The following is a 21,602-nucleotide window of genomic DNA, read 5'->3' on the forward strand; positions in this document are numbered from 1 at the left end:
AGAAAATTACTGGCATCAGAGCAGGTAGATTAGGCTTGACTCTTCCTTTGACTATGAACTTTGTGGGGAAAAAAGTCACTTAAATATACAGTATTAGTTTCACTTTTACTATAGCAAAACATCTGAACAAATTCACTTATAAAGGTCATTTTTTTGTCTCTCTGTGTTTTGCATGATGGCTGGGCCCCATGGCTTTGGGCCTGTGAGAAGGTGGTGCTTTCCCGGCAGGAGTGCATGGTGGTAAAAACACTGACAGCATTCCAGGAAGAGAAAGAGGTCAGGGTCCCACCAGCCCCTTGAGGGCATACCCCCAGCGACCTAAGGACCTCCCACACTGTTGGGCTGAAAATGAAATGGAAGCAATTAAACTAATCACCATAATCAAACTGTTTAATATATCTTTCCAAATGCATATCCCTTTTATTTTATGTATAAATATTTATGATCTACTCTCTTAAAAATTTCAAATATACAATAAAGTATTATTAATTATAATCAGGTTGTTATACATGAGAATACCAGAACTTATTCATCTTGCATTAAATTAGATGTCTTATTTTGTATTTAAAAAAAAAACCAAACACTTGAAAGCCATTTGTGGGAGCTGACTTCAGAAAACATCTTAGGGGCCTCCCAGATATGGTTAAGTCACTATTTAAAACGTATCGGTTGCTTCCACTTTCTAGTTTGAACCTCAGATTCCCCAGCATAGCAGAACAGGCTTTTTGTGAATATTGTCCCAGGACAACCATTCCAAGGATATTGTGAACTGCAGTTTCCCAGTACCTACAATTCTGACTCATGGCTCCGTACATTTGCTGATATTTTCCCCTTGGCCTCAAATGCTCCCAGAGCCCAAAAGCATTACCTTTGCTAGAAGCCCTTTCATACCCAAGTACTCAAGAAATTACCTGGCCTTTGCCTTGCACCACATATCCTTACTGGTTTGTATCATAGCGATGATACATTTTCCTGCACTCAGTATTTTCTGAAATGTCTGTCCTACCTTGTTAGATGAAGGAAATTTGGACACTACCTCCAACAACCTGAAGATGATTCCTGCTAATATGTAGACCAAAGTCTCGCTGCTATATTACCCACACAGCACCTGCACACTTGCACACACATGCGATGTGACCTGAATAAATTCATTCAGTAATCTGACCAGTTTCTCCTTTCAACCATGTCAAGGACACTTTCTATGCCAGTGATATACCTGTACACAATTTTTAATGGCTGCTAATAATTTTAATTTATGGATCACCCTAGGTTTGTTTTGGTTGCTGTTTATCAACAGTTAAAAAAAATTTATATGGGATCTGACTTCTTATTCCTCACATGCCATGAGTATAAATTTAAAAGCCCTGCTATTGTCCTTACCTTTGATTAGTTGAAGAATCCTGGTGTAATGGCTTATATAGGAGGTGTCCCCAAAAACTCATGTGTGAGACAATGCAAGTAAGTTTAGAGGTGAATGATCAGATTATGAGAGCCTTAATCTAATCAGTGTGCTGATCCTTTGAAGGGGATTAACTGGGTGGTAACTGTAGGCAAGTAGAGTGTGGCTAGAGGAGATGGGTCCATGAAAGTGTGCCATTAGAGTTTATATTTTGTCATTGGTGAGGGGAGCTGTCTCTCTCTCTCTCTTTTCTTCTTCTTCTTCTTCTTCTTCTTCTTCTTCTTCTTCTTCTTCTTCTTCTTCTTCTTCTTCTTCTCCTTCTTCCTTCTTCCTTCTTCCTTCTTCCTTCTTCCTTCTTCCTTCTTCCTTCTTCTTCCTGGTGGCCAATGTCCTGAGCCACCTTCTTCTACCACATTCTTCTGCCATGATGTTCTGCCATACTTTGGCCCCAGAGCAATAAAGCTGACTGTCTATGGATGGAGCTCTCTGAAACTGTGAGCACCACATAAACCTTTCCCCTTCTAAAATTGTTCTGTCAAGTCTTTTGGTCCCCAGAGTGAAAAACCTGACTAAAAAACATGGCCTGCTTTTATAACTGTCTTCAAAACATTCCTTCATTTTCCTTTGGGTTGTATTTTGTTAAAATTCCTGTATATCAGAAAGTCTTCTGCCTAGTGATGCAATATTTTTAGTTAAACCCTCTCTCTCTTCTCATGAGAATCATCTGTAGTTACATAGTCAGGATTTGATTTTTTTAGGAACTAATACAGTAGAATTATGTGTGTATTGTATTTGAATATTTTAAATCTCACCTCCCTACTACAGGCTGAATTATCTGAATTTCACCCTTATTTTGTGGTCATGAAATCCAAGATCATACATGGTAATTTTTAATGTGCATTTCCACTTTACCAACCATTTCTAACCTTGTTAGGTATATATTGCTAGACTAGCTCATTGGGATACATCCTCTGTTCTCTGGAGTCAATGCAAGAACTGCTCAACTATGTTGTTTTGCTAGTGAAGCACCTGGTTTTGAAAAGTATAAAGTCTCAACATTATTAAAGCAAATTTGTGTTTTTTATATGAATCAGGATTATATAATCTATTTGTCTGATATAACTAGGTAAATTAGTTAGAATCCATAGTTCTTTCTTATCTTCCTTTTTTGTTATCCCAGTCAGAGTTTTTGAGAATTCTTGGTACTTCATTTCATGCATTGACTAGTACATCTTCATTCGATGCAGTATTAACCCAACACTCTTTTAGAAAACTTTGTTTCCATCACTATATTCTAACCTTGAATTCACTGTCATCAGGTCTCAAGGAAAATTGTGTTGTGATTGTTCATTGCCTTAGGACTGAATGTAACCTATGTGTCATTTATCACTAAACACTTTAGTTATCAGGAGAGATCTGAGTAACCATTACTTCCCACTCCCTGTGCAATTACCTCATATCATTACCCATCACCTCCCGCTGTTCTTCTTTCCCTACCACACCTACAGTGGTGGTTTTCAACCTGGATGGATTTTCCCATCAAGGAAATTTGGCAATGTCCAGGTCAAATTTTTATTATCCTAATGGAAAGGGTGCTTCTTACATTTGAAAGAGAGCTCAGAGATACTGCTAAACCTCTTACAATGGAAAATATCCACCCTCATCCAATAAAATTTTACCTGATTCAAAATGTCAGAATGCCAAAACGGAGGAGACTTGCTGTATGGGAATTGACTTAATGCTTTTTAAGTTGAACTTTTAGATTTCTCTCACCCCAGAAATGTTCAATTTAATGCATTCTCTTGATTTGGACTAGCTACTCAGTGACAAAACAAACTAACAAAACCCAGGAGATTATATCCCATGACATTTCTCTTATTCCTTGGTTAAAGTGGGACAGTGACTATCATCTTCATCTTCAAAACATCTTCAAACCTGTTTTCCTTGTTGATAAAATATATATTCTAACCAGTTGGCATTACTATAGTTACACAAAATAGGGAAATGAAAACTAAAGCATATTTCCAAGAGAAGAATAAACCTGGAGGGATTAGTAAGCATGATTATCCTCAGATACTCTCAGCTCCAAAGGGCATTTATTGTTTGGAATGTTGCATCTGCAAATAGATTAAATAAACTCTGTGTGTAGCATAATACTAACACTATTTCATTTTTTTCTCTTTCCTTTTTTTTCCTCATCAGACATTTCACATTTTCAAGAACAAACTGATTTAAAAGGATTACTAGAAAACCTTCACCAAAATATCCAAGCCAAAAAAAGGAAGAATGTTGAAATCGTGTGGCTGGCTGCAACGGTAAGCACTGTCATATCAGGTTCTACTCCCTGACACATCAGAGCCAGCAGACATGAGGAGGCATACACTGTGCCGGGTCCAACCTCTGCACTTTTAGTTACCAGCTGTTATGTGTCCCCGTCCAGGGGATGAGGCATTGTCACTCCTGTTGCTAGTTCTTTCAATAGACTAGAAAATAAGTAGAAAGAAAGTGCATTCACCAAGAGAAAATCTTACTCATTAGCTATTGTTATCAACCCGAGAGATTAAAATGAAGCACTTGAGATTTTGTTGGTGTTACAGGTTGCAATGTTGATTATCCATATCAACGAAGATTTTTGAACTGGAACTCTAGAGACATATGGTTTCAATAGAATGTGGTTATCAGATCTCTGACTCACAGCTTTAGTAGGGCTCCTGGACATATTGCTCAGTTAATGAGCTTGTAAATGTGTTTGTTAATTTAGATATTGGCATTGAATTTATTATGGATTGATTGCTCTTGGGGTAATGAACTATATTCTGTATGGTTCTTTTTCACTTAATGGTTCCCTTTGAGTAGAACAGCCTATTTTCTCACTTCAGATTCCTACAACAGTTAGAGAAGGGATTGTGTCCACTTTAAAAAAAAAAAAAACTTTTCTCTGGCAATTTTGAGGCATAATTCATATGAGATTTATGAATTTTGTTAAAACTTGAAACCTAGAGTTCCTGTGTTTAGGAAATGATCCTTCTATCAAGCAAGATGCACTGGAGATGACCACGGGGGCTGCCATGTGTGTGGATGCTGCAGTGTTGCTCTTATAACGTGGAATCCAGCCTAACCAAGCTTCTGGCACACTCTATTCTCCATAATTAGCATTTACAAAGTCTTTTCCTCACTTCAAGTGCTTCAACTATGATCCAATATAACTCACTCCCTTTTGGAAAAAAGGAGTAGATAATTTACCATGAGATTATATAAAATAATTTACCAAAAGCAAGACAGAGGAAGCTGCTAGTTTGCTGCATGCCATCTTAAGAGTCCCAGGCAAGACATTGAAGGTGACAGTATGAAATCCAGCTTTCAGGAAGCTCATTTAAACTGCTCCCAATTAGCACCATGCTGCATTATAGGAAGGCTGTCTGTAACAGCTTCCCCCGTGTGGCTGCACTTATCCAGACCACCATATAGCTGTTAATTCTTCCAAAAATTTCACAATGGTAGGTCAAGAGTAATTGTTCCTATTTTACTAATAACGTGATAGCATTAAGGTAGTCTCATCATTTGCCAAGGCCCTCTGGCTACTTAAGAACATAAATAAGACATTATACATATATTGGGTAGTTATGTAAATAGATAAATTGAGGCTACACGTGTTTAGTGTGAATGCATAGTTTCTCTCAGGATATTCAGTTTTTGCATTTGAATATATAAAACATTTTCCTATAGATTCCACATGATTCTAAGGTTATTTTTCTTAAGTGTATATGCTAGTCAAATATGGCTTCTGTACAAAGTACAACTGAATGGCTGGTTAGTAGCATTTCTGTGGGTGGAAGCCCCAGTTCCAATATCTATTTGTAAATAAAACGAAGAAATATAGGGATATCTTCTGATATTTTTTAAAATGCTTTTATTTCTTTCCTCTCTTCTTTAAATTTGTTTTATGAAACAGTCCTTGTATTACTGTTTTACATTCTAATTGAAAAATCTCAAACTATTCAATTTTGTCTTAATTTAAATAATAAAAATGAGAATTGAATGAAGTCAAATACTCATCAAGTGCACTAAATAAAACTTATATAGTTCAAGGGTTGTAGAAATCCAGACTCCCCTTTTCTACTCTGATGAGCTTGCTGCTATTTCCACTTTACTCTGAATTTAGAACACTAAATATCCTAACTAGGATAGGTATATAAAGAATATTAGTTCTCTTTAAAAATCATATCTCCAAAGTAGCCATGAAGGTCTATTTTATTACTGTGAATGTACTTAGCTTTTAAAAGTGTGAACTACCATTTATTTGAAAGGATTAAAATTTTCTAAGTGAAAAAAGATTATATGGTGAAATCAAGCTCCCATATATCTCAAGTCTCTTTTATTGGAAATAGAAAGTAGTGAAGGTCTAAATTAATAGGATCTATAAATCCTAGTTTAAGTATCACAATGACAATTAAATGATGGTAAAAGCCCTCAGTATAAACGGTATTATTTTCTTCTCAAAGCAGGCAACTTTTAAGGACCCCCTGACAACAGAGAATGAAGTAGGCCTTTATTATATCACATTGAATTAAATTTAAAGGGACATTGATTAGCATTGTTGATGCTGTGGTTAATGATTGGTATCTCATATCTAAAGCCCATTATGGGAGAGAAGGAAAGGAATGGAGTAATTTACCTATTAATGGTAAGGTAATGTGCTGCTTAGAGATTCTTCTCTGACGTTACTTAGAATAACAACAACATCAACAACAAAGAATTATAGAGGGGATCAGAATATAACAGAAGTTAAAGACCTGATCCTTGGATTCAGGTAAACTATATTTGCATCTCAGATCAGCTCTCTTGTGGCCAAATTATTTATCTGCCTAAATCTCATTTTCTTCATCTGAAGATAAGAACAATTATACCTGCATGTGAAGTTTATTAAAAAAGCAAGTCTGTGAAATGTCATAATGTTATACAGGTACACAGCAGATGTGCACCAAATGGAAGCTACTTTTGATATTCTTTATGTTTCTAATTGGTTCTATCATCTCATGTCATGAAGATTTTTCAAACACCATGGCATAAAACCAGTCTAGCAAAGGTTTCTTAAATGTGTGAAGACTCTGATCAACTGTCAGATCCGTGGAGTAAAATGTTCTCCATTTCCACTGAGGTTGTTGCAGCTGGGCTGGGATTATCTTCATGATCTACTACAAATCAGGTTCCGTGTTGGGTACCATCACCTACGCTGTTGCATCTGTTAGATCTCATTTGGTTTTAACAACTCTATACCTCACATGCAAAGAGCAAATAAGTTAAATCTGCACCACTGGCTTTTGGAATGAAAAGCAATCATTTTACCTTTAATAAGGCACACTATACCCATTTCACTAATCAGTCTAAACCCAAAGTCACTGGTAGTTGGTGTGCCCAGGCTGGCAGTGTTTAGAGGAGGCTACTGCTAAGATAACGCACACATGAACAATAAACTCTTTTCACATGTGCCACAGATTTGCCGAAAGCTAAATGGCATTCGTTTCACCTGCTGCAAGAGTGCCAAAGACAGAACGTCGATGTCAGTGACTCTGGAGCAGTGCTCCATCTTGAGGGATGAGCACCAGCTGCACAAGGACTTCTTCATCCGTGCTCTGGACTGCATGAGAAGGTATCCCCCATGTTTTAAGGTCTTTTTAAATTTTAAGGTCATTTTAAGTTTTTGTTTGTTTGTTTGTTGAGTTTTTTATTTTTAAAACATTTATCTCATTAGAGAACGGAATGTTAAGGAACTCCCCTATATTCCCATGTTTCTTAGCTCATGGCATGAGACAATTTTAAGTAATCCTCTTCTCATTTCAAGCAATAAAAAGAAATGTGGCCATGCCTGCATTCCAACATATGCATGGGGACTGTTTCATTAGTTCATTGGCTCAGTATAAAGGGTTTTGAACATTTTATACATAACACTTTGAGGGGCCCATTTTCTTGATGTCTGTGTGGCCATGAATATGCACAAAATAAAACTAACTCAATTTAAAAAAAATAATAATAAAACTTCCCAAATTGAGACTAGTAGGACATCTTCCTAATGCCTACGAGGTCTCTGAGTCAGTACCCTCCTTAAAGATCTGGAGTGGTTTTCATATCCCTCATCCTGAAGATGGAATGACACTGATGCTTTAAAGCACAGAATTAATATTGTTAGTCAGCCGGCATTTAAAATGCTATGCCCTGAGTCATGTGTCTTGATTCGTTTCCACAGTAATTAAATCTAAACCCTGAGCCATAATGCGAAGGCAAAAGTACCTCATTCACAATGTCTATCATGGAGGACACAACGTTAATTTAAAAGTTAAGTGAACTCGTCCCTGCCACAAAGACCAGCTCAGAAGCTCTTTAGAAGACATGGGGCAGGCCCATGCTCCCAGAGAGGAGTGTCCTGTGGCGCTGGACAGGCGGCTTCTTATCTGCATGCTCTTAGCCTCTCCCCTGCCCTCTGACTGCTGTGCCTTGCAGCAGGGACACAGATACGTGCCTGTGCTCTTCTCTGCCTGTGTGTTTTCCCACTAATGAGAGAGTCCTCAAGTCCCCGAGTTTGCAGCATGGCATGTCTCCTGGCATTTTCATTGTTGTGTGGAGTTCCAGCATAACTTTCTGATAAATGTATAACGATGTTTGAGAGGCCTGACATGAACATCTCAGCCATATAAAACATGCTAGAATTAAAAAATTCCTGCAAAAATAATCTCTCAGCACTAACAGGGAAAATTCTATATCCTAGTATTAAATCCTCAGTTCAAGAGAAGAATACAAATGTTACCGTGGATGGAACAAAGGTACTTGGCGGGGAGATGGAGAGCAGGTGATTCAGTAGGCCGGGGACACCATGGCACTAAAGGGATTTGACTAACACATTATTTGGAGGGAGAAATCGTTACCTACTGACTTAAGCTGGAGAGAAGAGAAGGAAAGATCCTTACATTAGAAAGGTTATCCTTCAGTCAGGAAGATAAAGGACATATCTAGCATGCACATAAAACTATAAAATTAAATATTTTTGTATTGTGTACCGCTGTTCAGAATCGACTTTATTTATACAACACATTTGATCATGACATAACATTTTCGGAGGTATGTTTTTGAATTGTTAAGAAAAAGTAAGGTGCTAGAAATTTAATTTAAAATGACAAACACTCTTAACTTCCATATCCCTACTACGCTGGTAATATTATTTTTTTTTCTTTTCCTTCTTCTTTTTTTTTTTTTTTTTTTGCTAAATTTCAAAGCTAACAAATTGACCTTTCAGTCTTATATATTTAAGGGTTAACTAGTGTGTGAGAATCTGTGTGTGTACGTGTGTGTGTGTATTTCAAGAAAATAGAAAATGTTTGTTAATAACTGTCTGCATTTCTCTCTTTGGGTATTCTCACTTAAAATACATACTCATAGGTACATACCTACATTGTTATGTTGCCAGAGATTATTAACCCTATGAGGTAGGTTGTTGTCTGAGACTTGGAGCTAGCTGACCTGAGTTTGAATACAGGCTATTGACCACTTACTAACCAGTAAATAACACATCACCACTTAGTGCCTTAGCAACTTAATTGGCCTCTTAGTATCTCAGTTTCCTCATCTGTAAAATAATCGTGATAACATGAACTGCTCTCTGAAAAGTGTTGAGAACAATATTTGACCCAGTAAATTAATATTTATTAATAAAAATAAATATCAAAGTTCATAATGTTAACATTCTCATCATCCAAGGACAATACAATCTAGGTAATTAGGAACTTTGTAGTTTTATACTTGTAAATACATTATGATATAGATTTAACTCCAATACCATATAATAGAGTGTTCTGGCAACACTTGTAAATAAGGTTTCAAATGCAATGTTTTTTTTTACTTGTCTAAGAAAAACAGCTCTTTAAATAGCACTTTAAAATATGCTTGTGTTTGCAAATGCTGTGCAATTATGGAAGGATTGCATTCATTAAGCCTGGGCAGGTTTTGTATAAATACTTTTTTATGTTAATGTGTGTTATTTTATGCTCATGGAATTTGAGCTCAAGGAGTCACCTTAGATGTTTTGTCTTATAAATAATGAAACTGAGTTCTAGAGTGTTTGGGCAGAGCTACTCAGGCCCAAAATATTTGAGCCAGCACTGGAACACAGGTCTCCTAGTTATAGATCAGGGTTACTTTCTTTGTACCAAATAAAATGAAATAGTATCACTTGAAATGATTTGATAATATATTTAACTACTGCAAACCTGTTAGTTAAAACAGAAGTCACATTTAAAACTTTTACTTATAAAAATTCAAGGCTGTGCAAAACCAAAGTGGTCTCCCCAAATCTTAAGACTTCGAAGAGCCAATTCTATAGCTCTAGGATAAAAACTCTATAATTTCAACCTTATCTATTATGTTCTCCATTATATATAGACACTGAGAACTGTATCTGGTCTAGAGCAAAATAAATATAAACAATAATTGAGTGAATTAAGAAATGTCTACATAGGAATTTACTCTGCTGCCCTCTGCTTTTCAGAACCATTTTGTAGCAACTTTCTCATTTTTAAAAAAATTATCTTTTTTTGATTATGTCCTGAGAGTGTGATTTAGTTCTTACTTTGATATTGGAGCCTTGTTTCCCAGGGCTACCCCTGTATCAGGGTAGCTTGGTGAATGATTGGTCACAAGCTGTATTCAAACAGCTCAGTGCGGTAATGCTCCTACCCTCTGCTGATATTTCTGCTGCTGAGTTGGAAGTATACTGGATGTTCCGGAGTTCTCAAGCCTGCCTTGCCTTTTATTTGTGCTGAGCCCTGTTAGGTCATCCTGGCCCACCAGGAATATGTGGAAGCTTATCCAGGCCCTATGTGGCTCTTTTCTTTCCACAGTCTCCATATGGACTTTCTGGCTGGTCCACTGGTCTAAGGGAGAGGCACCATTAGAACTTTAGTCTCAGGGTAGCTGTGAGATTGGCTGTTGGCAGTTTGCCTTCAGGAGTACTAATTCTCTGATTATGCATGTGGGTGCCCCCCCAACCCCGAGGCTCTCCACTTCAAACCCAGTTAGGTTCCAAAAACAGTGAAATAGCTGGTTTCCACCATTGTCTGATAGGACTCGGAAGTCACCTACTTCCTACAACTAGTTCTCGCCTCCCCACAGTACATCCCGTCATGAGTAGGTTAATCCACTATGGAGTCAGAGCCTTCATGATCCAATCACTTTCCAGAGCCCCATCTCTGAACTCAGCAGATCTTGAGAGACATTGAAAATCTGAACGATAATGGTGGGCCTTCTTTAAACCAATTTTAATTTAAATTAGCAACCAATGTTAATTCCTTTATAACACTGGAAACCTGGCATTTCTGTCCTTTCCTTGAGTTTTAAAATATAAGTGTATGGCCAAATGTTTTTCTTGATTAATTACAGCAAAACGTTGCAAAGTGGTGGGAAAAAAAAATAATTGGCAAGGCACTTTTTTTGATCATTTTATGGTTTTTTTTTTAATTTTATTTAAAGAATAGTTGAATGCGGTATCAACACTCAGTTTTTAGCTATGACATCTCCTTTGATTGCTAAGAGGCTTCTTTCTGCAATGCTTTTTCAAAAAGAAATTTTAGTTCCAACTTTGATACTTATATTTGATAAATAGAAAATAAGAATTGGACTTATAAAAATACAATAAGTATAGCTGGATTAAAAATCATCGTGCCTTAGCCAAAATTAATTGTGTTGGGAAATGTAATTGTCACTCTAAAGTAGATTTTTAAAAATGGCATTGCATGGGGGTTTCTTTTAACAGGAGCGCTGAGATTACGCATTGATACAATGTAACATGTGACATCATACTGCTTAGTTGTCTGTATTTTATTTGTCTAATGCTACATTGCTCTGTCAACTTGTCATTTCATTATTACTCCTTAAGATGAAGATAATTGATCTGCCATTAGCAAGATGGATCAGGATAAGTTTCAGTACACAGCCTACTTATCACCTTTAAGATACAGGGTTCTAATTATTCTTTTTTAATAAGTATTTACTTCAAAAGAAAGAGACTAATGACTCATCGGCCTTGTTAAATTCTATTATCTCATTGCATGTCATATTTGCAACATGTTGCACCTGAAATTTATATTGGGGGATAATAATTTATGAAATGCTTTGCTTCGTAAGTAAGTGACACTTAACCAATTGATGCCAATAACATAATGCTTATGATCGCTTATTCCCTTGCAGAGTTAGTTTTTTGAATAGTGTAGTTCACATTTGGCTGAAATAAAAAGCTTTTTTTTTTTCATTCTTAGCCCTGTTTCCACTTTTAGCTTATTTTTCTTAACTTTTCTTGATTGCACTAGTTTGAGAAGAGTTTTATAAGAGTTCTCTCTTCTTTCAAATATAAAGAGAGTCATAAGCACTGCAGACACAGTAATTGAAGTTTGTAGCTATTTATCCACTGATACAAAGGGATGTATTGGTGGAGAATAGCATGACAAGGGACAGTTTTACCACTGTTGCTATTACCTACTCCCTTGAGAATCTCATCGTGCTTGCTTCCTGCTTCAGACCCTATCTGTATGAAATAACGGAAATCATTCCAAATGGACTCACCTTCATCCTTGCTAATGATTACGCAAAACCTGACCCCACTTAAGATGCTTTAGCTTAGCTAAAATTAGGGAAAAGAATACACTTCTTTGCAAATCAAAGATTTGTTGGAGCAAGTATCTTTTAATGAGATATTTGCAGATAAATCACCAAAAGAGAATTTATTTTACTAGAGACATCAAAGAATGACCTTTGAAGAACTTTCAGCTTCCTGAACAAAAATATATGTGCTAATTTTAGAGAATCCAAAAATCATTTTTGTGTGACAAAATACATTATCACATTACCTTGTTTTAAAAAGTAGTGGTTTCCAAGTCTCTTTCTTTTGTTAATCTGCATACAGTATTTTGCATTCTTTTACTGGTGACTTGAGACACTGGACTATGGAGCCATCAGCCACCAGATCTCCACACACCTTCCCAAGAAAATCACTTCTTTTAATTTTTGAAACCATTAACCAAGGCTCTATCTGTTTTTAAATTAATTTAAATAAGTTGAATCATATATGTGAATTTAATTGAGATACACAAACAACTTCTGCCACACCAACAGAATTTAAAATTCAAAACCTAAAATCCTTATTCTAACTTTAATTACTCTTCAAATTCATCCCAGGCCTCAGTTTCCTGAGGCTTGTAAACAAGTGATAATACACACTCTCCCCGCTGTGTGTATTCTGTTAAATGAGGTCACTTATTTAAAGTCTCTTTACCCAGTGAATGTCAACATCTGCCAGTCTCTAACCTGCTTCTCATTTCCTATTCCATGTTTCTCTCTCTTCCTAAAATTTTCCTGGTCTTCAAGAAAAATCCCCAGCTTTTTTTTCCCCCAAAACGGCTTGAATTATTTCCCAGGGCTTATAGGTTAGAAGATTTAGAAATCTTGCTAGAACCCTTCTAATAAAGGATTCTAGAAACAGCTAAGCATGAAATAGGGGTTTGTGCTCATCTGTTTTCAGAGAGAAGCTCCTCAGCACTCAGATAGTGAAACTTTTGTATGGTCAATGCTTGACTGTCCATAGATTTTATTGATAAATTAGGATCTTCTATAAATAATGTATCAGGAGCCCCACCTTGAGAGGTGAACTTGGCTATTAATCAAATACATCAGTTATTTTCATAGTCAAAAGTAAGCATTTTTTGAGTATCTACTATGGCAGGGCACCATGCTGTATTAGTTAGCTTTTCATTGCTGCAATGAAATACCTGGCACAATTAATGAAAATAGGAAAGGTTTATATTAGCTCATGGTTTCAGAGGTTTCAGTCCATTGTCAGTTGGTTCCATTGCTTGGGACCTGGGGCAGTGCAGTATATCATGGTGGAAACATGGTAGAGCAAAGATGTTCACCTCTGCATTGCCAGGAAGCAAAGAGAGAGACCAGAAGGTATAAGGGTCCCAATATTCCTTTGAAGAGCATGCACTCAATGCCTACCTTCCTTCCACTAGGCCCTATTTTCTAAAGGGTCTGCCAACCCCAATAGTATCATAGGCTGGCAACAAAGCCTTTAACACTCCTCCATCCTGTCTCCAACCTGCAAAGGTTCATGGCCATTTCATAATGCAAATGCATTTACCATATCTCCAAGAGTTCCCCAAATCTTAGTAGCTCAATTGTTACTCAAAAGTCCAAGGCCAATCTCCTCTGAGATTCAAAACAAACCCAAACTGTGAGCCTCTATAAAAATCAAAAAGAAAATTGCATACTTCCAAAATACAATGGCCCTGGAGAACTAGTCCCATTCCAAAAGGGAGGAACATGGAAATAATAAGAAGGAATTGAAGCAAAGCTAGAATGAAATCTATCAGGGTAAACATTAAGTCCTGTAGCTCTGCATTCAGCATCCAGTATACACAGTGGCATGATATATGCTCCAAAGGGATTGGGCAGCCCACCACTGTAGGATTGTGTGGTTCACATGGCCACACCCCTGGGCTGGATGTACCCACTGCCTGCGGCTTTCCTCAGCAGAAAATTCGTATTCCTAGAATCTAACTACTTTGAATTTCCATTGCAGCTTCAACTTTACTAATCCTAGCTTCGTGCATCACCCGGTCAGTGATGCACTCAGGCCTCTGATGTAGATGAGGCCAACGTCTACACCAGGAACTGAACTATGGTCCACTAGAACCATAGCTATGGTGGCTCTGGTTGCCTTGATGGCTAAAAACAGGAAATGAATCCCAGGGAAACATTTATGGGAGCAGGGCATCTCAAAAGAAAGTCTTTGAAAGGAGTTTGCACTTTTACACATAGCTTGTCATATTTGGGGCTCTACTTATTCCTGAGATGCCGTTCAGAAATCTTTCTTATTGTCCTGGTTCAAAGTACTTGCATTCTTTTTAATGTGGTAAACGTTTTTAGCAACTGCACCTTTCTTTCCAAGACTTTTAAACACATTCCTTTCTCTAGTCAAACTGCAAATATTCTAAACTTTTCTGCTTTGTTCCTCTTTTCTCCTGTTTCTGGCTAAAAGCAGCCAATAATGACCAGGCTTCTGCCAAATGCTATGCTGCCCTTGAAATTATTCATGTGGTTCACATTTTTCCAGTATTTTTGTTTACATAAAAGGTATCATAATTGTCATATTGAACAACTTTTCTTTACCTGATGTTTTTGAGATTATGTGTATATGTAAGAACTAGGATTTCCCATTTAATTACTGGGTAAAATTCCCTCATATAAATAGATAATAATTTGTACATTCACATACTGAATTTTAGGTTGTATCTGATATTTTTCTACTATAAACAGTAATGGAATAGGCATCTTCACATATATATCCATGAATACAATTATGAGAATTTCTTCAACATAAACCCCATTAATAGAATAAGTGGTAATGTATTTATATTTTCAATTTTACTAGGTGCTGCCAAATTGCTCTTCAAAATAGCTCTACTAGTTTGCAGTTCAAAAGCCATGCTCATATGCTGCCATTCCAGTAAGAGTTCTGGCCAATCTGATGGGTGAAAGTTCACATTCCTTTTAAATTTATATTTTCCCGGAAATGTGAGAGTGAACATGTGTTTGAACATTGGTTGTCCATTCCAATTTCTAATTCCGGTGTCTCGTTTTTGTTTCTGATATGAGGATTTTGTATAGAATTGTAGGTTGAAAAAGAATCGAGCATTTATAAACCTCTAGTCTATTGTGTTTAAGTCAAGTTCTAGAAGAAGGTTACAGAAGTGGCAGTTTAAAAAGATATATTTTTTTTATTTGTTTTGTTTTTAAAATGAAAGCACAGTAGAATAGGACAAGAGTTCCCTTGGGTTTGGATCAAGAAATGCACAGTGTTTTGACAGGAGCCTGTGACAGATGGGAAGATTTTTAGCAGGGAGAGGACAGAGCTCCACTTTAGACAAGGGAAAGAAACTTCCAGCAGAGATACAAGTAAAACCCCTGGTCAATTAGGGAGATGATTGATGCCTTTGCACTTGGAAAGTGAGGTGCATCAGGGACTCATTTTGGAAAGGGCTGACTCTCATTAAGAAAGCTAGAGGTGAAGGCAGCCCAGGCCTGAATGATCTATGAAATAGAGCAGTTACACCAAAACCTAGAGGGTCCATTTTGCCCCCCAGTGGACTGAGACAGAAGAATCAAGGATGTGAGTCCCCATCCCCATTTAACCATGGAATGATATTTTTTTCCATAACCACCACCTGAACTATTATTTATTTTAGCCTTGTCCTAATCAATGATGTCCATGAATTGATACACTAATGTGCCCATTACCTTTGTCCTCACGTGAAAATAAAGCCAGGACTGATAAATTCATATATCATTAGTTACTTTCTAAGAGCACTTGCTTTCTATCAGGATGGTTAGTTTGCTCTGATGAACACTGTCACAGAAGTGCTTTATCCCTCCTTCTAAGCTGAATTTTGGTCATAGTGCTGGGAGTCTTTGCAGGCCAGGGTCTAATTAAAGCTGTGCTTGGAAGCAAGTGTTTACGGAAAAGCAACCAAGCTATGGCAAGTCACCCTGATGAGAAGATCACAGATGACAAAGGAGTTCAGATGCCCAGCATAATACAATTATGCCCAAAAGATAATGGCCCAAAGCCCTACAGACAAAAAAAAAAAAAATGTGTCATGCACAATTACACCCCATTCTTTTCCACTCAGTGAACATATCAGAATTCATGTGAGTGTGAATGACATCATTATGGTGATCAAGAATGTTATTTATAAAGCATGTTATTTGCAAAATTGGTAGTTTATTAGCTGTAACAAATCACATGTGATATTCTCAAGTATCACAGCAATGTTTTGGGGGGATCGCTGCACTGAGTATTCTTAAAATCTAATCATTAAGTCAGCTCTGCAGAGAGCAGGTGCCTCAGGATGGCATATGAATTAAACACAGGGCAGTGGTTAGGAAGGATTTTAGAGTTAAATTGCCCCTGCTTTCTACTTCTTAAAAGTATAAAGAAAATTCTAAAAGCCCTGAGGTTATTTATTTATCTATAAAAATGAAAGTATATATATATAAAACTATAATTATTTATGTGACTATAAATATTTGTAGATATGTGTATTCAGTAACTGGGTCTCAGAAGTGTGTGATGAAGTAACTATCACTGTGGTACTTTCATTGACACACTCATCTTGGCATCCAGCATCCTCATAAGGTTGTTGTGAGGGCAAAAAGAAATGCATTGATGGGCTGGGTGTGTGGCTCACGGTAGTATGCTCACCAAGGATGTGTGAGGCACTGGGTCCAATTCTCAGCACCACATAAAAATAAATAAATGAAGGTATTGTGTCCATCTAAAACTCAAAAAATAAAATTAAAAAGCATCTAATTCAGTACTTGACTCAGTAAGGATTGGTACCCAATCAGTGCTGCTGTGGCTCTCACTGATGGATGCTGTGTGGAAAGTGTGGGTTTTGCTATCATTGCTTCTTTGTTATCTTGGCTTCCTGTGGAGAAGTTTTTGTTAAACTGTAAATATGTGTGATGTCCTCAAATGGTACTAAGGAAACTAAAAGAAACAGTCCTCTCCTCAATCATACCACCTGTTGCATTAGTTCTTAAAGACTGGCCTCTGGCCCAGCAGCCATTGTGTCCCTAGGAGCTCATTGGAAAAACTTATTCTCAGGGCTTGCCCCAGACTTGGAAACTCCTGGACTTGGATCCAGGGATCAGCGGTTGAATGAGCTCTCCAGGTAACTCTGACACCTACTTAAGTTTGATAACTGCCAGTCTACTATAGGATATTGTTACGTTTTAATACCTTGTTGAGATATTATTTATGTACCTTTACTTGAGCACAAAATTTAATTTTCATTCAGTAGTTTTTACTGATACACAGAGTTGTGCAAACATCATCACGATAATTTTAGTAGCTATTCTTCACCCCAGAAAGAAGCCCCATACCATCATCAGTGTCTCCGTGTGTCATTATTTGTGACTATTCTGGACATTTAATATAAATAGAATCATGCAATCTGTGGTCTTTTTTGAATACTTTTTTTATTTGTTCTTTTCAGTTATACATGACAGTAGAATCTACTGTCATGATATACTGATATATTGTATAAGCATGGAATTTATCGTATTCTAGTTAGAATTCAGTCTTGTGGATGTACAAGATGTTGAGAATCAACGTGGCGTATTCATATATGTACACAGGAAAGGGTTGTCGTAGTCATCCCACTGTCTTTCCTATTTCTATCCCCGCTCCCTTCCCTTTACTTTCCTTTGATCTAATCCACTGAACTATTCCCACCAACCACCACCCCACCTTGTTGTGGGTTCCATCTATATATCAGAGAGAACATTCGACCTTTGGTTTTTGAGAATTGGCTTATTTTACTAAGCATTATAGTCTCCAGATCCATCCATTTACCAACAAATGTCATAAAGTCATTCTTCTTTAAAACTGTATAATATTCCATTGTGTATATATATCACAATTTCTTTATCTGTTCATCTGTTGAAGGGCATCTAGGTTGGTTCCATAGCTAAGCTATTATGAATTGAGCTGTTATAAATGCCAATATGGCTGTGTCACTGTAGAATGCTGATTTTAACTCCTTGGGCTGTATACCTCGGAGTGTGTAACTGGGTCAGATGGTGGTTCCATTCCTAGTTTTTTTTAAGAATCTCCATACCGCTTTCCAGAGTGGTTGCGCTAATTTGCAATCCCACCAACAATATATGAGTGTACTTTTTCCCCATATCCACACCAACATTTATTGTAACTTGTATGCTTGATAATTGCCACTCTGACTAGAGTGGGATGAAATCTCAGGGTAGTTTTAATTTTTATTTCTCTAATTGCTAGGGATGTTGAACATTTTTTCATGTATTTATTGACCATTGGTATTTCTTTTTCTCTAAAGTGCCATTTCAGTTCCTTTGCCCATTTATTGATTGAACTATATGGTTTTTTTTTTGGTGTTAAGTTTTTTGAATTTTTTATGTACATCCTGGATATCAATGCCCTGTCTGAGATACAGGTGGCAAAGATTTTTTTCCCATTCTGTAGGCTCTCTTTATACTCTTGATTGTTTCCTTTGCTGAGAAGAACCTTTCTAGTTAGGTAATGATTCTTGATTTTACTTCTTGAACTTTAGGAGTCTTGTTGAGGAAGTTGGTTCCTAAGCTAACAGACGTGTTAAGAGTGTTGGGTCTACATTTTCCTCTAGTGGGTGCAGGGTCTCTGCTCTAATACATAAGTCCTTGATCCACTCTGAGATGAGTTGGTGCAGGGTGAGAGATAGGGGTTAAATTTCATTCTACTACATATAGATTTCTAATTTTCCCAGCACCATTTGTTAAAGAGGTTATCTTTTCTCTAACATGTTCTGGGTACCTTTGTCAAGTATGAGATAACTATATTTATGTGGGTTTGTCTCTGTTTCTTCTATTCATTGATCTTCATGGAACAATACCATGAATTACTTCTTTAACATATTTTCAAGGTTCATTCCTGTGTCAGACATTTTCATTATCTTATGAAGTTCCATATTTCTGGGTATTCTTCACAATCATTTCCATTTCTATTTCTAAGGCAATCATTGACATTAGGTGTATTTATAATCCTTTGCAGCATGTGGGGCGGGTTGTCTATAATTGTGTGTGTCCATGTGTGCTTTAATTTTGTGGTTTCTCCTTTGTAGACCCTACTAAAAAGCTCAGAGCCAATTTTGTGATCCCCCTCCTTCAAATATATTGATTATTTAATGGGTTCTTTAAATATATATATATTACACACACACACACACACACACACACACACACACACACGACTTATTCCTAGTTCTATTTTATGGCATTACCCTTGCATTCACTATTTCTTTCTCACTATTCATTCCTGAAATCTTGCTGAATTTGATGTATCCACTTAAACTGCCTTTTTTTTTTTTTTAGAAAAAGGCAGAGTGTAAATCCTTAAATAACAATAAAATTGCACAATGCATTCACCATATCCTTTGCTCAAGACTCTTTCTAAATCTAGTTTTAGCATTCTTCAATCCAAGTTGAATAATGCAAACATATTTTTCAAACTGTGAAAAAATCTTGCCTTTTACACCTGAATTTATGTGTTTTCAAAAATGATGTGTCTTCTCAACTATTTGAGAAAATAAGGCCATTATATTTTACATGCTTTAGAATTCACAAATCACCTTGACTGCTCCTTTGCTCTTAAAAACAGAAATACAATAGATATCATCTTTTGTTCAGTTTCAATTCTATAATTTAATTTTATGATAAAAATTCACAGAATTTTTATAACACAGAATTATATTTGATTTTATGATAGATTTTTTTTCTCTTAAAGAAACACAAACAAAAAAGAAAAGGGCATATTAGAACTGTCAAGATATTATTTTTGCCTGAAAAAGGGGGGGAGAGTGACTTCCTCTGTGTAAGAATGAACTGGTTTTCTAGCAGCTCTTCCTGAAATAGATTCATACATCAAAAACTCCTAACGTCTCTAGTCAATATTAAAACAAGTGAAAACATCTTTCCCAGAAAATAACAAAACCCCTACACCTTGCATAGATACCCTGTGCACTTGATTAAATCTTGAAAAATCATAAAGTCCAAACCTGCTTGACCATATGAGAAACTTTGGACTGTCCAAATGCCAACATATTTGGCAAGTTATAATCTAGTTTCCTCTCCAGTTTGACTACATTCACACAATATTACATGCATATTAGGAACTTTAAAGTTGCTAATAAGTTGTGTGCTTCCTCAACAGAGAACTGATCTCATTTTCTTTCATAAACTTAATGATAAATAAAAGCTATGAAATGTAAGGAGGAAGCAAAGATGATCCAGTTTCTCATAGCTGCCTTACAACAACCTTGTAGGGAGAACTGAGCCTTGAAAGCTGAATTCATATAGTATATGGAACCTAATAAGAAATTAATTCTAAATCATAGGTCTTTGGATGAAGTAAATAATTCTATTTTTAGAAAATGATGTATTTTGATATTTATATACTCAGTTATAATGCCTCCTCCTACAACCCTTAAAGTCTTTTAAGCTTTCAGTTGTGGATGTTATGGTTTCAGACCATAATGAAAAATGGAAACTCTATTTCACTTCTATTTGTGGCATGTGCACATTGTGGTTTCTTTCAGTCTGCTTTATATAGTTTTATGGTAATTTTGTGTTTATTTTGCTACCTTTGCCTACATCATTGGAATATCTAAAGAAGACACACTAATAACCTGGGTACTTGTGCTGAGATGGAAGGAGAATTAAAAATATTCCATTTTTTAAAGCCTTAAAAATTTTTGGATGATGACATATTAGGCTAGTGAAGTGTCTATACGTGTGTGTGTGTGTGTGTGTGTGTGTGTGTGTGTGTGTGTAATTTTAAACTTTTGAGCTCAATTTGAAAGTTAGTAGTTTCCTTTTGAATATTACTATTTCCAACTAAATGTTAAAATGCTACTTTTTGCCATCTGTTGCTGAACTCTGCTAAGTTTCTACTGAAGTTTGGTAAGTAAGCAGAGCAAAATTTATCATCGTCAAGAAAAATATAAAATAAAACTATCTTAGAAGAATCTGGGAGTAGGAGGAAAAGCCACTCTCTAATTCGTTTGGGGTTTGATAAGGTGAAAGTCTGTGTGAACTTCCTGCGGCTTTCATGGCTGGGACCTGTGGCCATCGGGGATGGTAGGGATCTTCCACAGAGCCAGGTCTTCTGCCTGAGCAGATAATCTGGGGTAAATATCTCTCCAGCAACTAAAAGAAAATATTGCTAAAATAGGTTAGTCTGCACTCTTCACAAATGCTGATTTCTCCTCTGTGAAAAATGCCGGTGAATTCTGATGTCCTTGCCATACCCCTGCTAAAAAACCAAAAAACAAAAACTGTTGAAGCAGTATTTTTACTTATATAAAAACAAACCTTTAGCAGCAGCAGCAGCAGCAGCAGCAGCAGCAGCAGCAGCAGCCTCCTCATATTGTGGGCTTTATGTCCTCATTGGTACCAAGATGCCTAAAGTTGACACACAGTATTTCAACACCTGGAAAAAAAACTTTGATGAGGAACCTCAGCAAGTGCAGTTAATGTTTATGTCCTTTTCTGTCAGAATATGCCCCAGACGTCTACAAATGTTTCTTCTTGTTGA

General features: G+C 36.6%; 1 protein-coding gene across 6 annotated transcripts in view; it reads left to right on the top strand.

The window, feature by feature from the left end:
* The window catches only part of INPP4B (inositol polyphosphate-4-phosphatase type II B), a 777,385-nt gene that overhangs the window by 705,567 nt on the left and 50,216 nt on the right, over positions 1-21,602 (top strand). For 5 of the 6 annotated variants that reach the window (XM_081304010.1, XM_081304015.1, XM_081304012.1 and 2 more), the window contains 2 exons: positions 3,602-3,714; positions 6,895-7,049. In XM_081304010.1, the coding sequence (XP_081160136.1) occupies positions 3,602-3,714; positions 6,895-7,049 (268 nt within the window). Of the gene's footprint in view, positions 1-3,601; positions 3,715-6,894; positions 7,050-7,643; positions 7,814-21,602 lie in introns of those variants that run through there. The other variant, XM_081304013.1, reaches the window with a different exon arrangement.

This window comes from Spermophilus citellus, assembly GCF_964194105.1.
Source record: "Spermophilus citellus genome assembly, chromosome: 8".
Taxonomy (NCBI): Eukaryota; Metazoa; Chordata; class Mammalia; order Rodentia; family Sciuridae; genus Spermophilus; species Spermophilus citellus.